The 16,607-nt window shown below is 40.8% G+C and overlaps 1 protein-coding gene across 8 annotated transcripts in view; it reads left to right on the top strand.

Moving 5' to 3' along the window:
• Nucleotides 1-16,607, top strand: part of tenm4 (teneurin transmembrane protein 4) — a 168,465-nt gene that overhangs the window by 78,127 nt on the left and 73,731 nt on the right. For 6 of the 8 annotated variants that reach the window (XM_044031682.1, XM_044031681.1, XM_044031680.1 and 3 more), the window contains 6 exons: nucleotides 1,599-1,673; nucleotides 2,269-2,367; nucleotides 3,264-3,499; nucleotides 11,185-11,349; nucleotides 13,877-14,091; nucleotides 15,184-15,394. In XM_044031682.1, coding sequence (XP_043887617.1) covers nucleotides 1,599-1,673; nucleotides 2,269-2,367; nucleotides 3,264-3,499; nucleotides 11,185-11,349; nucleotides 13,877-14,091; nucleotides 15,184-15,394 — 1,001 coding nt within the window. The remainder of the gene's footprint in view (nucleotides 1-1,598; nucleotides 1,674-2,268; nucleotides 2,368-3,263; nucleotides 3,500-11,184; nucleotides 11,350-13,876; nucleotides 14,092-15,183; nucleotides 15,395-16,607) is intronic. The other 2 variants (XM_044031683.1, XM_044031684.1) reach the window with 2 other exon arrangements.

Here is a 16,607-nt window from a genome sequence, read left to right as displayed (position 1 = left end):
TGCTGGTCAGCTCAGACTCTGACTGTGTGTTAAGACCGAGGTGTGTCAGCATTTCTTTGAGCTTCATGTAGCGTGGTAAATTTTTCTATCCCTTCCTCTCTATAAGACACTCTTATTTGTGTGACTGCTGAGCCACTGGAAAAAGGCAGCGCGTGTGCTAAGACGCTGTGGCAACCATTAATTGTGAGTTGTCATGTTTTAATTGGAGTGAATGCAAAGTAAACTGTTTTTAGTGTGATCACTATGATTTATTTAAGAATCTTCATACTGTCTTCCTCAAGGACCAGAGCTTCATATCTCATATGCCAATAAGGCTATAACTATTTAAAAAAAAAATATTTTGTAGGTTACTGGATTGGCAAAATTGACAAAAATGGTGAAAACATACTCAAGTATCTTTAACTTTGTCCTCAAAACTGATATAGTTATACTTTTATTTCACATGGTTAACCAATAATTTATTAGTCGATTACTAATATATTAAGCGATTTATTGTTACAGCCAAATCCAAATGTAGTTCATTTCATATCCAGATAAACGTTAATATCATAATGCAGCACACTTTCTTGATAAAATAAGAACGTGTAAATTTTCTTCGCAAATCAACGTAGATTAGCTATTGTGTTTGACATGATTCTTGCACAGTTGATGAATCCCCTTGCGGAGACTCAGTGATGTTAAGTTGGCATGGCTGAATAACCAGCCCCCGAACAGACTTCTTTGTCTGTTCGCACCGTTTTTGTGAGACGGTTCAGTCAACAGGAAAACGAGCATCAATTTCATCCGGTGGAAGGACAGTTAGTGCGATAATGAATGATTATGCATCATCCAGCTCCTAGTTAATCCCACACAGGTATTCCCTTCTGGGGCGGATAACAGATGGTGAGGAGAGTGGATCTGCAACAGACAGGAGTGTTGCTAAAAACCACGTATATTCACTATGATCTATTACCTCAAAAAAAATATATACTATAACTACTAAAGTCAGTAATGAAAGTGAAAGCCTTAGTAATATCCACACAGGCCATGAAATATTAAATATCACTTTTACTTAGTTAATAGTACTGCAATGGCCCTCTCTCGTCACTTTAATGAAATTTAATGGACCTGATAAATTCTGCACTGGTTGGTCTTGATCCTGCTCTGCCACTGGAGAGATGCCAGCAGTTGGTCGGTCTGATTCAGCCTCACCACTTTCCTTTACAGTTTCTGTCAGACATCTCTCTCTTCATTAAAAGTTGCATACTTCCCCCAGAACACAAGCGGGAGAGACCATGAGCAGACTTTACTGCTGGCCTCGATGTGGCATTGACGAAAAAAAAAGAAAGAACAAAAAAAAAAACGAGCCTTTTCTCTTGTAGCACTGAACATGTTCAGCCTGCCCACTGCATGTGGATAGTTCTCTCCATGTCATTGCTGCAGTGTTTCCTTATGGAACAGAGTTCTCATAGGAGGGAGTGCATTACTGGAGAATTTTTATCTGCAATTAAAGTTTAAATTAAGATATTAAATCTGTTTTTCATGGAAATACGTATTGGAAACGCCTACGGTCTTACTTGTAAGTGATGCATTGTTTTCTTTCAATCACAACCTCAAAGGAGCCAGAATACTCTAATGTTTATCAGAGAAGAGCAAGACGCTTGCAGAGAAGGGCAGGGCTCGTACAACACAAGGTATGGCAGAGCCCAACACGAGGGGAACAAGAGAGCTAGATGTTATTTGTCTCACACTTTTGTAGAAGTAGTTCCATAAGGGCCCTGGTTTCTTTTTCCACACTGTCTGTCTTGATCTCCATTTGTCAGTTATTGATGTTGTTGCCTGGTGATAATCACACAGAGGTGTTGTGCTGGTGTGTGTGCTCTGAAATGACGACATGTCCCCCTTTCTTTTGAGGAAAAAGAATCTTTTGAATAATCTGGTTAAAATCGTATTCAGTTATTCAAGCGTTTGAACATCAAAGCCAGCAGAAAATACGGTCAAAGTGGTCGTATTGACATTTGCGGTATGAAATATGAAGAAGAATGACAGATCTAGCAGTACTTTCATCTACCTTGTCAACATTAATAGCCGAAGATAACAGGGTGAAAATGAACAAAATCTACTCAAGATGGCAAAATAAATTTTATTTTGCTGCCACGTTAATATTTGTCATGGGTGCACACAAGTAGCACTACACCTCTGCATACCTTGTACTGTATTGGCATTTCTGTGTTTTCTTGCATGTACATCTCATACTAGCTTCATATCCATCTTTCCACCTGTGTGTAGAAACATAGCAAAGCAGACATTCCTAGAGACTTTACAGGACAACCTCATTGAGATGGACATTCTGGCATCAGCACGCCATGATGCCTCGTACACGGACGGGTATGTTGCACGTCTGCTATCTTGTCCACAACCTGCTTTGCCATGAATTGTGCATGTGTTACCCCATCAAACGTCCTCTGTTTTAGAAAACTGTCAATCACCAGTGTACTGCATGTCTCCTGCAGTACTAGAATGTGTCCCATCCCTGTTTAGTACAACTACCAATTTGCAATAAGTCATATTGTTGGGCTACAACGCTGTTGATGAATGTTAAACATGACCGCTTTATGGAACGCAGTTATCGCTCGCCGCTAGAACAGAACATGCCAGAGATCTGTCCTGATATTTATCAATAAAAAATGAACCAGTGACATTTTCCCATCATACATTGTAATGCGACGTTCCATCACGATCTTGTCACTGTCGCTTGAGAGTGTCTTGTAAACTTGTCAGTCGAGCGGCCCTGACAACCGTGCTGCCGCCGCCGCTGACTCTCTGATGGGCTGATCATACGCACTTGGACATGCAGCTCGACACATGTTTTCTGAGATAGCCAGCCATGTTCTTCAAGGGCAAATAAATCTGTTCGACTCCAACGTCGCAATCTTATATACCGTATCTCTCCTCTGGACAACCTTGACACATAGTCACGGGGAATTACTCTTCACCAGGCTGGCATGAATACATAATAAACAAGAGACAGCTGCGGTCACTAGTCCTATAAATTGGATTTAATATTGATTCACAGCTTCGAATGAGCAAAACCCAGTATGCTTTAGTCTTCTTACTAATAAGCAGGAGCGTATCTGTGGTGACAGTATTGAAAGCGATTGAAGGCAGAAATACTTTACCAGTGGATGGGACTGCACTTAGACAGTAATCTGCAGTAGTATGTAGACAAATATCCCTGCAGTTTCTATTCAGACTAAGAGGAAAAAAATGTGTTTCTTCCCCAGGCACTTTCTGTTCAAGCCAGGTGGAACATCACCAATGTATTGCACAACATCACCAGGATACCCTTTGACCTCCAGCACGGTGTACTCACCTCCCCCACGCCCTCTGCCTCGCAACACCTTCTCCCGACCTGCCTTCAGCCTGAAGAAACCGTATAAGCACTGCAACTGGAAGTGTGCTGCTCTCAGTGCCATCCTCATCTCAGTAACACTGCTGTTCCTGTTGGCCTACTTCATTGGTGAGTCACCTCCAATGCTCGCGCACACACCAGGACGGTCACCTCTGCCCGTCCACCCCCAGCCCTTGCCCCTCACTTAACTGCAGTAACAGGTTGAGTCCTCACTCTATTGTGTTTTCCCCGTCATCCATTTCAGTCGTGTTCAATCTGCTCACTCTTTTATGTGGTGTGAGCGTATAGGGTCGCGTGGATTGACTTCTCTTCTTACCTATCCAAAATAACATTATCATTCATAGACTTTGGTTGACTGAATATGCAGGGATGCGTAATCCAGGCTCATCTGAGTAAATCAGATAGGGAATGAATTAAAAAAAAATTGCATCAGCCATTGTACAGGAGAAGTCTGCACATGTAGAATATACTTTTTTTTTTTTCATTCCTGTGCAGCCCTGGTATCTAAATTATGCAATCAAGATGCTCTTTGTGTTGTTATTCCTCAAGAGAATGATATTCAGCATCGCTATCTGTCTCATACTGGTGAATAACGATTATTGAAAAAAAACTAGTGATGTCATTCCAATATTGTTTAAGTCACCCTATTTGTGATTATCCCACACACCTGCACTGGATGTTCGTATTTTATGTTAATGTTAATATTGTACATACACTTAAATTTTTATACACTGGACACTTCGTAACGAGGCATTTTGATTGTGTGTAATTATTGTGCTAAGATTTTTACTTTCTTTACTTAATATTAAATCTTAATTTGTATTCTCTTGGCAGGAGGAACAAGAAATTTCACTGCACATTGTACTGTGTGTGATTGATCTTAATCTGAATCTTGAAATGTAAATCCAATAAGATCCAAAAACTCTAGATTTCACATGAATGCTTTACTGAGCTATAACTGTAAAAATGTGGGCCTTTTTGTTGAGCATTGTTTTGTTGATATTAGTATATGGAGACGCTCAAGGCTGTGATGTTGGTATGGATGGGACAAGAAGTCTTCTAAGCACAGGCCACACGCTGTAAAGAGGGAAGTTGTTGTCATGGGACCAAAGAAAGAAGAAAAAAAGATAATGTCCAGGGCTGTTTTCCTTTTTGTGGTCAGAATATTTGTAACACAGTTATTTTTTATGTGACTGGTTATGGCAAGGTGGTGGTAAATGCATGAGCACGACCGTGTTATTAAAGGTGTAGTTGTTTAAAGATGGGGGGCAAAGGACCGAAAACGTGTTATCATTCCCTAAGTAAGCATTTCAAGAAGACAATACAATAGAAAAGAGAGAAAAAAAAGAAAATGTGTAAATCTGCAGGTAATAGTTTCTTCCCAAAACCCCCTCCCAAGAACATTTTAAAGTGCCTGTAGGTTGAGTCACTATTGATAAATCAATCAGTGCTGGCAGTGGTTGTTGTGGTTATTATTAGGAAGTATACTGAAAATATGAAGTTGATTTCTGCCAGAGTGAGTATTTGGGGTCATCAGAGGTCACATACCAACAGGTTCAGAGATACAGAAGCCTTAATAAATCACATGGGGATTGATTTAGTGCTGATGATATGGGATTACTCAGAGTTTCCTCTATATTAATTAAGCATATTCATAATAACGATAACCTTGCACTCCACTGCTAGATTATGAATGGTTACTGATGATTTTCACTCATTGCACATCCAACATGATCTTGGACTTGTTTTGAGTCCTTGAGTCCGACATCAGATCCTCCCGGCACCTTCACCTCATTTAACATATAGGTAGCATCAGAGTTAACATTTTAGATGAGTCTGTTAAAGTGATAATAGTGTGTTCTATTTAAATTGGAGTTTCAGAATTTGACCATGTTCATTTGAGAAGTCGGTTTCTCTTATGGCCACGTATGCTGTTTTGCACACACATAAACAAAAACAGTGTTGTAACATGTTCATGGATAAGAATTGAACTGGACGACTTAATGTGAAACAAATGAGACGGTAAAAGGTGCAGTTAACAGTAAAAGTAGAGAAGAGTAATCAAGTGGCAGCTATCTTGGAATCCTACCAGGGAGTAAGTCACGTTGCTCCAACTTTCTGGAAATTCATACTAGTTAGCTATTTAATTTAATGAAAAACACTAATACCTGTACAATAGGAAGTCATTTCCTGGGTTGTGGAATTAGATATTTGATATTCATTTGTTGATAATATTGATTATTGTCAAAAGCTGTAAATTTAGGTTTATTATTATTATTGTTATTATTATTCATACAAACGTGAATATTCTGGCATTTCATCCTCTTGACCACCAGCCAAAACCACTACTGCTAATGTAATGTACTTTATTCCCATAGCCCTTTACAACAACCCACAGGTGATCAAAGTGCTTTACAAAATAAAAGCATATACAGACACACTGCATTAAAATCACATAGTCTCAAAAATAATTAATGAAACATAAACCAAAGGATGAAAATACCAATTAAAAACACAAAAGAATAAAACATTTCTATGCGGATAGAATGGAGAGAAGTCAGATAAAATACCAAAAACAGTTGGCTTTAGGTTGGAATTGAAACATTGCAGGATAAGAGAGTCCCACTTTTTATTCTCGTGATAAACGTTCGGCCTGGTCCAGTGTTACCATTTCAAATAAGGAGGTGATACACACACACTTCCATTTCATATATTTCACCATATGATAAATGTCTGATTGGCATTGGATACCTGTTTAACATATAAATGGTTTCGCCACTGAATTCACTCTCACGCAGCAAAGTTTTGGTGCACTTCATTTGCATGAAGTCAATGAAAGAACAGCCATCTCCTTCTGTGGTGGCCTTCATCAGTGAGATAAATTAAATTTTCATCGAGAACATGTGTTACAGATATGTATTATGCCCTGAAAATTGTGAAAGCTATCGCTCCTGCCTCAGGCCAGACAAACTAAAATCAGATTTTTATTTTATTTTTTTTTGCGTGTGTGTGTGTGTCATCTGAGTAATTTTCCTTTGAAACTCGGAATCAGCTGGTTCACCGCTCGAATCATTAATACTTGTGCGTCCAGATATTTTTTTTTCTTTATTTGGCATCTGTTGTGTGGTTTTGGCTGTAGAAGAAGAGATACAGTACCAATCCACTGTTTACGCCTTGTGACCTGGCCTAAAGCCAGAGAGCACCATTGGCCTGATTGTGCTTAATCAGACGGCGTAATTATACCCTGCAGAACTCAGACCATGTCCCGATGCACCACATGTAAACATGCTGGAGACCGAACCTCACCCTAAGACTGAGAGTTTCCAATCAAGAACAAGGGCCATATTTAATTAGAGGCTGATGAGAAAATACATTTAATTTGAAGCACAATTAATTATTGAAGCCTCTAATTGGGAATTCGGGGTGAGATGGCTAATGAACCCAATTATGCCTCATGACAGATGTTTTGACTTGCAGCATGCTTTGGTTTGTCACAGCTTTGTAAACGGACACATTTTGAAGGGGGTCAAGGGTTTAAGATGGCACTTTTCTGTCGGCGCTTCCTCGCTCATCAGCACATTTATTGTACTGTACGTTCCTCATTTGGAGGTCATCGGTATCCTCTTGTGGTCACTTCCATTTACTCGGGGTATCTTGCCAAGAACAAAAAAAGGGTGAGACACAAAAAAATATTTCACGCCACCGTCATCATCACTCAGTCCAGAAAAGGACCCCGCAAAACACATTTGATGTATGTCTGTAGTTCAAAATATCACAGCTTTGTTTGAGTTGACTGGTCATAAAGCCCAGCGTGATATTTGCCAGATTCATCAATACTGACAGTGCTCTAAATTACAAAAAAATGCTAAAGAATATTTGAGGGAATACTCCACTGCTTTTGCCCTGAATGTTAAATCAATATTCCCCATATCTGAAGACCAAAGGTCACTGAAGTACAAAAAAATTGATCTCTTCTCTTCATGCAGTGATGTCCTTAAGTCCAATATAGTGTCCAGTATTTACGGCAAGCGCTGCAGTCACATGCCATGATGCACGCATGTGAACATTTCTTTTGGAAATGAAGTTTTTGTTGCAGTATGCAATTGCTGAAGATCGTTAATTTATGGTCTCGTGCACCATGCTCGCTCTCCACGCCACAAATTGCTGGCTGGTCTGTGGGAACCCTTCAAGTCGTTCGATGAAAGAACCAACATGATGTACAGCTAAAGACTTGCCACTTTATATTAAGTATCATTCATATACATTTAATTCAAGTCCAAACTATCGTCAACATTTAACATATCTCGATGTAATTACCTGGAAACAAAAGCTGAAACACTGAATTCATCTTATGCTGTCAAACCCAACAACAAATTTGAAGGAATTGGCCTCACTCTTCCAATAATTTTTGGAGGTGACTGTAAATGTGGCGATAGTATCTCATGTTTTGTTCACAGTCATAATGAATTGATTCAACGTAATTGTATAATTAAGTACTTAGTAACAGCAAGGGATCAAATTTAAGTAATCGTACTTGTAAGAAAAAAGTGGTATTGGCGCATCCCTAGTTCTGCAGTGTCTGTAGTTGAAAGGTTATCAAGGAATTATTGATCAATCATGCCAAACATATTTTACATATCCCTACTTTAAATGGTCCAGAGAAGTTGTGAACTAGGAGGAGTCACTCCTTCATCTCCCAAGCACATCAGAGAACTACGGTGGCCTCTGAATACCAGAAAGGATGTGGCTCTTCTTTCCTTTGTACACTTCTGTTTCGAAAAGCAAAATGCTTTCCATCCGTGGCTCTGTGGCACAAATAGGGCCTTGCCTAAAGTGATATAGTGACATAGCTGCAGCATTACTGCAATACTGGCTGTATAGAACTGTCTTTCAAAGCTTTATTTTGTAATAAAACAGTGTTGCAGTGATGAAGTAACAGTGTGGTAGAACTAAGTGTACCTTTTGCAGTTATGTATCTGGAACTATAACATTAAATTTCTCAATAACATGACCATTCAGGTTAAAGGTGTAAATTACACCATAGTGACAGCATGATGAAAATAGATCAGTTACCCATATGTATTAAGCATTTGTCGCACGTGAGCATATGTTCTTCTCAGTGTTTTTCTTCAAATACCTGCAGATAGCTTCAATATAATGTGATGATTTCAGCCACTAAGATAAAAAAAAAGAACAAAAAAAACCTTCTCATCATGGCTTACCTTGAAGTCTGCACTAGTTGGAAAGTGCTCTTCAGATCAGAGGATGGAAGCACAGGAATGCTGGCGGAAGACCCACAGCAATAAGCACTGACTTCTTCAGATTGGCTGCGAAGTCTCCGACTACAGTACCTCTGTTTCCTAATTGGCACATGGCGTGACCCAAAATGCTGCCAAGAGATGAGCAAAAGGATGGCACAACATGTGCTCAGGACAAAATGGGTGATGCTACGAAGTGCAGTAATCTTGACAGGTCGGTGTTGTCTCTGCCAGTGGCCGTCTCATTAGAAGTACCTCGTTATTTCTGCAACCTGTCTTCATTTTGCAGCCCAATCGCCACCGCAGCTTTTCGAGTGCCGTTGCGTCGTGTTTGCAAAGTTTGAAAAGTAAGCAAAACAAAACCAGGAGGCCCCTCGCTGGCTCCGGTCCAATGCTCTGCATATCACAGATACCAAGAAGGCGCTGAAGTAAATCTTTAAAGAGGGGGGGGGAGGCCTTTCCAGCCATTTTCCATTAGACGCCTTTGGGGACAGATGGGATGAGGAGCAAGGCTCACAAAGAAGTGATTACTAGGACACTTGGAACAACACCCTGCATGGTGACTTTGCGACGGTTCTGCCAGAAACATACGCAAACTCGTCTTCCATTTCACCAGTCGATGTAAAGCTACAAATCAAAGGGAAGTTTATTTTTTTTCTCTCTCAGAAGCTTACGAAACGACAAACAACCAGAGCCACAGGAAATGGATAGACATGAAACGGATGCTGGTGTCACGGATTCACTTTGATCATTTTACAATCGTTTCCTTTCACAGACCAAACAATCGCCTCCTATATTTTAATCCAAAAATAAATATTTCAGTCGACATGTGGCCTTGTTTATCCAGTGAGTGCATTATTAAAAAATTAGGTATTCTTTGAACACGTTGTACACAATCAGATTGATAAAACTATTTTTTTTTTATGTTTCGCTGACTCTATACACTGTGGGGGGAAAAAGCAGACATGGTGTGTTCTTTATTACCGCAGCCAAGGAGGTGATGATTTCACCCGTGTCTGTTTGTTGGGTCGTTAAGTTGCATGATTACCTAACAAATTTTCATAAAACTTTGTGGAGGGACGGGGGTACAGGTTGAGGAAGATCCCAATAAATTAAGTTTGCAGATCCAGATAAGCGGGGGGGGGAGGGGGACGGTCAGAACTTTTGTCTTGTCATATTTTTTTTCTTGGCATTTTACGACATTGTCGGAAAACTTGCGCGTGTACAATTTATTTTCTTTGGGTTTTTATCAGCCTATTAATCATCCACAAATGGACCCAAGGTTTTCATGGTCTGCATTGTCTTGTTGGCATAGCTATAAGGCTTGCTTGAAAAATATGCACACTGTTGGGCCTTGGCAGAGGTATGTTCTCCACCACTTGATCAGTATGCTGTTTACTCGGTGCCTTTCTAGTTCCATCTGTGTTTGATGGCAATTCCTCTATTTTGATAGCTCTACTTTTCACATTCATAGTCCAGAAAAGAAACCTCTTATTCTTATAGATTTGGATAAACAATAAAATAATGTCCACTCTCATGTCAAATCAAACAAAATGTGCAAATCAATCAGTGGAATCCAGATCTTTTTTTTTTATCTAGAGTTCAGCACAGGACCCAGCTGCACAAACCCACTTTTGCCAACATTAATTATAATGTCTAATTCTGTAACTCACTTGAAAATCAAGTGCTTAGGAAAATGTTGAACAGGCAAACACAGTCATTCTGTCATTGAACCGGTTCATGCTCTAAAAGTGAGACAAGAAAGGAATAAAAATGTGTTTGAAGAGAAGAGCCTTGAGATGACTGGACTGGATTGACACCTCGCTCGAGATAATTTCACACCTTGAAATTGAATTGTGTGGTTATGCACTTTAGGAGCTTAAGAGAACCAGCAAACCAATAAAATAGCTGTATTGAGTTCCTGGGTCTTTTCTGCTGACTGTTGACTTCCATGGTGGCTTTTGCCTTGCTAAGCTCATCTTGTCCATTCTCTTATTGGTGATCTGTCATGGTCAGCCCCTCCTACTCCGTCCCGCTCTCCACTACCATTGTTCCAGAGGACATTTCTTTTGTCGACCTTGTAAAATATCAGCATGCCTCATCCACAGAGTTCACATGGAAGCAGCCCTGGTGTCACCCTACTGATGTGTTTATTTTTTTTATCCTTTTGTCCCGTAGTTTTGTAAGGGAAATGAAAGAAAAATGACAGGGCAACAGTGCCAGTGCTGGTGTAATGAGACAGATGTCGTCCCATGGGGTCATTCATCCTTTGATTGCACTCCTCAGCACTTTAGAAGAAAAAAGGCTATTAAATATTAAACCATGTATTGTTCATTACCCTTTGGAATTAACATTCCCCATATCACAGCTGTCAGTTTTGGATAACTACACTTGCGTTTTGCCCCCCCCATCCAAAAAAAGAAACACAGTCACTGGAAAGTTTGTGGTGTTAGTTTCTGTTTCATTTGTTTTTCGTTGCTTGCATACAATACATTTAAATTATACTTATTATTGATGCGTTCTTTATTTTTCCAGCCATGCATCTTTTTGGATTGAACTGGCACCTGCAACCCATGCAAAGACAGATGTACCAGCTGTCAGAGGACAATACAAGTGGCCTACCCTTTCCCACTGACCTGAGCTTGCCGCCTCTAGGCAACACAGGCTTGGAAATACCTGATCGGAAAGGAAAGGACGAAAGTAAGTGCAATTTTATCATACTTACTAAAACTGACCCTTTTTTTTGCCTTAAATTTGTCATTGTGATGTTTGTAAAATAATGCACAGTGTAATAGTGATGAAATCTATGTTATTATCTTGGCCCAAAGACCCAATTATGACTTGATTCATGGCACTAACATCATTTTATATTTTTTTATCCAAAACAATGACAAGAATAGCATTCACCCTGTATATTTAACACCATCTCGGAGGAAAAGTGTCTGTGTCCTTCTTGGTGTTTTGCCACTGCTGCTTCCCTGTGACAGTGGCCCTGTTTTTTTTATTTTGTTTTTTCCAATATTGACTTGCTCCATTTTATTGCTTCTAACGGGCACAATAAAAATCACCTTACCTGACAAAAAAAGCCCTAGAAACTGTTTCCTTAAAAACAAAAAAAAACTGTCCCCCACGTAACACTTAAATAAACCAAACTAAATGCAGCAAGTTTCACATCAGCAAATGCCGCATAAGGAAAAATAAATAAATAAATAAAGTCTTTCAAATCTTAAAGTTTACAGATGACATTTTGGAGCTCAAGCTAGTCTCCCAGTATTTCGTCGTCCAGATTCACATTGTGTTTTCCCGTCTCCATGGTATGCAAAGAGATCTACTTTGTAATCCTATGAAAGTTGTTGTAAATGGGAAAGAGTTATTTGTTCCTGGAGGGAGAAAATGGGACAGCTTAAGGGACTGAGTATCCAGGGGCTGGAGGGGGGGATTAGACACTCTGTCCCCTTCAGAACGGATGTGATCCTTTCATCTCCTAGTCTGGGCTGCCTTTCCTGGCAGCCACAGAAAGCATGTGCTCGCCCCACGGTACCAACTGCCCAACTCGAGGAAAGTTTGCTCTCTTCCATTCTCCCCCCACAAAAAAAAAAAAGTAAGGGCCCAGATTTAACCAAGTGATTTGCCACTGGCAAACCATAAAAGGTAGAAGATGGGGTTATTACCATATAGATGAATCCAGGAGTTGTCTTTCTCATTAACCCGACAGCAGAGAGTGTGTTTAGCACACAACAAGCATGACAACAGATGAGCTGTAGACCCTGCGCGGCAGCCGATGCTGATATGAAATCGATAGCTATAGTTTTCTAAATAAGTCTCATTGTGCTGTGCCTCCACTAGAAACAATGTCAAGCTATCTGGTGCTTTATCAAGGTGATATGTGTGTGATGCGTGCGTGCGTGCGTGCGTGCGTGCGTGTGTGTATAGATCTGAATTCCAAAGTCGTCCTCATCTAAGCATCATGTTGTGGTTGAGCTTGTAGAACAATCACCATTTGTTTGCCGTGACTTGTATTATCACAGGTCTCCACTTATGATTAATATAAACAGGCTGATGAGTTCAATAAATACACACACACACACACACACACAGCGCAGTGTGTGGAAAATGAGCCTGCGTTATGTAAAAGCCTCGGACCAGGGAGTGCGAGCGTCTCCTGTCTCCTCTGATAAAAAACCTACGGCCGCTCGCTGATGGACTTTGGAGACGAGCGCCATCTGCAGTGCCATGTGTAACCTAAAGCCGTGTCTGCCACCGAGTCCTGAGGGTACTTTGTATGAAATCAGACATTGCTGCTGTAATGAGCTCATCTACATGGGCAAACAGATGTTGCCATTTCCGCAGAGTCCAGTGTAAGTTGTATTTTGGAGCATATGGGCAAACTCTGGCAGAGAGTGTTCTCATACCTGAGCGATCCTGACATCCGATGTCCCTCTCCACTGTAATTACACTTTTCTCATTATTATTTATACTTTAATTAGAAATGTATTTAATCACAGCCCTGAAACTGTCTCATTTTAGGTACAATTTCCTCTCCTCTCCATATGTTTGGTCTTTTAAATCATATTTTTAGAGCTTTTCCTTTATATTGCATCCAATGAAAGAAATGTATAAACATGTTCAGATCATAAAAACGGCAACAAATGAAAAGTATTTATTGTGCACTTTTGAAAACCACCAAGGTTGAAGCACAGAAATCTGTATAAAATAATTGAAAAAATAAGCACAAGTAAAACCCAGTACATAAAGATATAATAAAGATACAAATGACCAAGTTGAGCACACTATAATAGCACATAAATAAAATGTCCTAAATGCACTCGAATGAGGCGCACTAAAATAAAGTGCACAATATCAACTTAAATCAATACAAACACACAAAACATAGCTGGATTTTGAGTTTAATGGCTGGACGTGTTGCACAACCTATCAAAACATCACTGTATTATTTCTACTCTTTCCTCGGATTTAGTTTGATGACCAGACTGATGCTGCGTCGGAGTTTTCCTGTGTTTGTGTTGTGAGAAATTGGGACTGAATTTCCTGGCACTGGTCAGACGGGTCGTCCATTATGCTTCTTCTCCTCTGGTTGTCAGCGACGTGATTGAATATCTGTGATATGGTCAGACTATCATGCTCGGGCAGACTGACTCCCTCTGCCCTCCGCGTGCCGGATTAATGGTGTGATCTCTTTGACCGATTTACTTTGTGTTTAATGCAGGCAAATTGGACGGCTTGTTCCCAGATGACAGCTATATAGATATGGGCGAGATTGACGTGGGGCGCAAGGTTGCACAGCAGATTCCTCCTGGTATCTTCTGGCGGTCCCAGGTCTTCATTGATCATCCCATGTACCTGAAGTTTAATGTATCCCTGAGCAAAGCTGCCTTAGTGGGAATCTATGGAAGGAGAGGGCTACCTCCGTCACACACACAGGTGGGAAATACTTACAGTATATGGATGATATTGTGTTGTGCTTGTTGGTTTTTATTTAGCTTGAAGATGCCATTTTATTTACTAGTTTCTACATGAAAATCATCTCTTTTTTTGTGTGTGAATATACGTAGTATTCAGCTTAATTTTCCCCATTCTTCCTCCACCAAAGAATGTGAATTAGGACATCGTAAGAGGGAAAAAAAAGGAAAATCTTACTGCGGAAGGTGCACAGCATGAACGCAAACCAATTCATAAATCTCTCTATTGTTTTATGAATCACTTTCTTTGTTGCAGAAAGGATTAATGGCATTTTTTTTTTACAGGTTCAGTATCATCAATGAATCACACGCACACATCTTTAAAAAAAAAAAAAAGAAAGAAATACAAAGCTCAAAGGCCAAAAGGAGGAGATTTTTCTTTGCACTAATTTTACCATCTGCGTGCTGTGCAGAATCAGATATTATTAATCATATCTGGCTGCTCGGTTCACAGAGTTTACACGCCTGCTGTAACTGAAACTGTAGTTGAACAAATTGTTTAGAGCGTGACTCTTTTTTTTTCTGTCAGCATTTAAGTCAAATGTGATTCATTTCTCATTCAAAGGATCATGTTTGTCTCTTTCTTCTATTTTTACATTAAAGGAAATAATCTAAAGGGGAGTTTTCGTAGTATGACTGATTGCACTATGGAGTGGCAGCTAAGTTAAGACTCACTTCCTTATGTAGATTAAAAAAAAGAAATGCTGCCTCATTGGTATTCATTGAGTTGCTGTTGTTATGAAGAATATCATGGCTGACATTATTTGGTAAACAGTAACTTTTTGAACCCCAGCTTCTCTTTTTTTTCCCCCCCATTTAAATGCTTTAAAAGAGGCTTTCATACGAGACACGTGGACTATGAAATTATCACAGCTTATCCAGCCATGATGTTCTTAGACTCGAGCTCCTCTGGAATGATGAGTTATTCATGCAGACCAAATGATGTTCCACTATAAAGAGGGACTGAAGCACTCAAGTCTCACATATCACTCTAATGGCATGTCTGCGGTCCATCCATCAGTCTGTCTCACCCTCTCCGTGTGTCTATCTGCAGTTTGACTTTGTGGAGCTGTTGGATGGGCGGCGCCTCTTAGCCCAGGACGTCCACGGTCTGGAGGGGCCTGTGGCGATGCAACGCAGCCTGGTACCCATCACCACACACGACACGGGCTTCATCCAGTACATGGACTCGGGCATTTGGCACCTGGCCATCTACAACGACGGAAAAGAAACTGAGACTGTCTCCTTCCTCACCACTGCCATAGGTGAGTGCCTCGAGTGCGACCTGCCGCCGAAATCCGTAATATCAGCCCACGTAATCCTCGTAATACCAACCAGTAGCACTCCACAACAGCCCTGACTCGGGGGCATGAGTCAGAGACGGGTTTTTAGGCAGATTTCAACAGCCAAGAAGAGTGCGGGTTAATCAAGGTGAAGTTGAATATTAGAAAAATCAGGACATCAGTGCTATCCTGCCATGCCCCAGAGTAGGGCATCAAGAGATCATAATATCCTCATTAGCCTGAGTGTCTTCCAAGCAAATCAGGGGTCCAGCTTCTGGGACCATTTGCATACAATTCAAAGTATGATTGTACCCTCCTGCTAGTGCCATTTTTGATCATGATTTGCTCCAATTTCCATCTACTTTCCATATATCAAAGTCGGGAAGATATTCCTGTACTTGGACTAACTCTGCACAGCAAATCTTGTGTTTCAGACATACATCTCTCTCCCTCTCGCTCTCTGTGACAGCACTTTCGCTTTGTATGCTCCCCTTTGTTCTCCCTAAAGCGCCTTTGATTAGCACTGCTGTATCAAGCAAGGTGTGAGAGGGGCCCGAGGTGTCGACTTTCACGGGGATGGCAGCTGGGAGCTGTTCTCACATGCTCTTTAATTAAAAGCTCCTGGGCCAGAGTCCATCTGTGACAGGGGCTGTGCCAGGCAGCAGATCGATGAGGAGCTGTCCTCAACACAAATGTAACACCGAGCGGAGACAGGCGAGGGATGCACCATGCCCCCCTCGCTGTGCCAACAATGGCTGTAATTCAATACTTAATATATGATATGACAAGAGGGGAGTCAAGGCAGCGTGTTAAACGTCTTTCTCAACTGGGTGTCCGTGAAGGCCTCCTGTGGTTTGCATCTTAGTAAACACAACTCTGTAGCGGATGGGGATGTGGGTAGGACGGGGTGGGGCAGAGTTAGTCAGAGGTAGCCTCTGTTCATATGTACGGGAGCTGATCTGCCCACAGGAGCTCAGGGGGGAGGCAGAGGGGCCCTTTTTAAAATGGGTCACCGGTTAAGTGCCCTTCAGCAGAAATTGAATCTCACCAACTGCCTGAATTGTACTGAGCCATGGAGGGATGGAGTTGACCTTCAAATAGAGTAGCCCAGGTCTGGAAATATGATGTGAACAATATCCAGAACAGACACGCTGAGAGACACAAGCGCTATTGTTTATAAGACACCGGCTGTAAA

The sequence above is a fragment of the Solea senegalensis genome, linkage group LG8 (genome assembly GCF_019176455.1).
Source record: "Solea senegalensis isolate Sse05_10M linkage group LG8, IFAPA_SoseM_1, whole genome shotgun sequence".
Taxonomy (NCBI): Eukaryota; Metazoa; Chordata; class Actinopteri; order Pleuronectiformes; family Soleidae; genus Solea; species Solea senegalensis.
The sequence above is the reverse complement of the archived record's forward strand: the minus strand, read 5'-3'. Positions and strand labels throughout refer to the sequence as shown.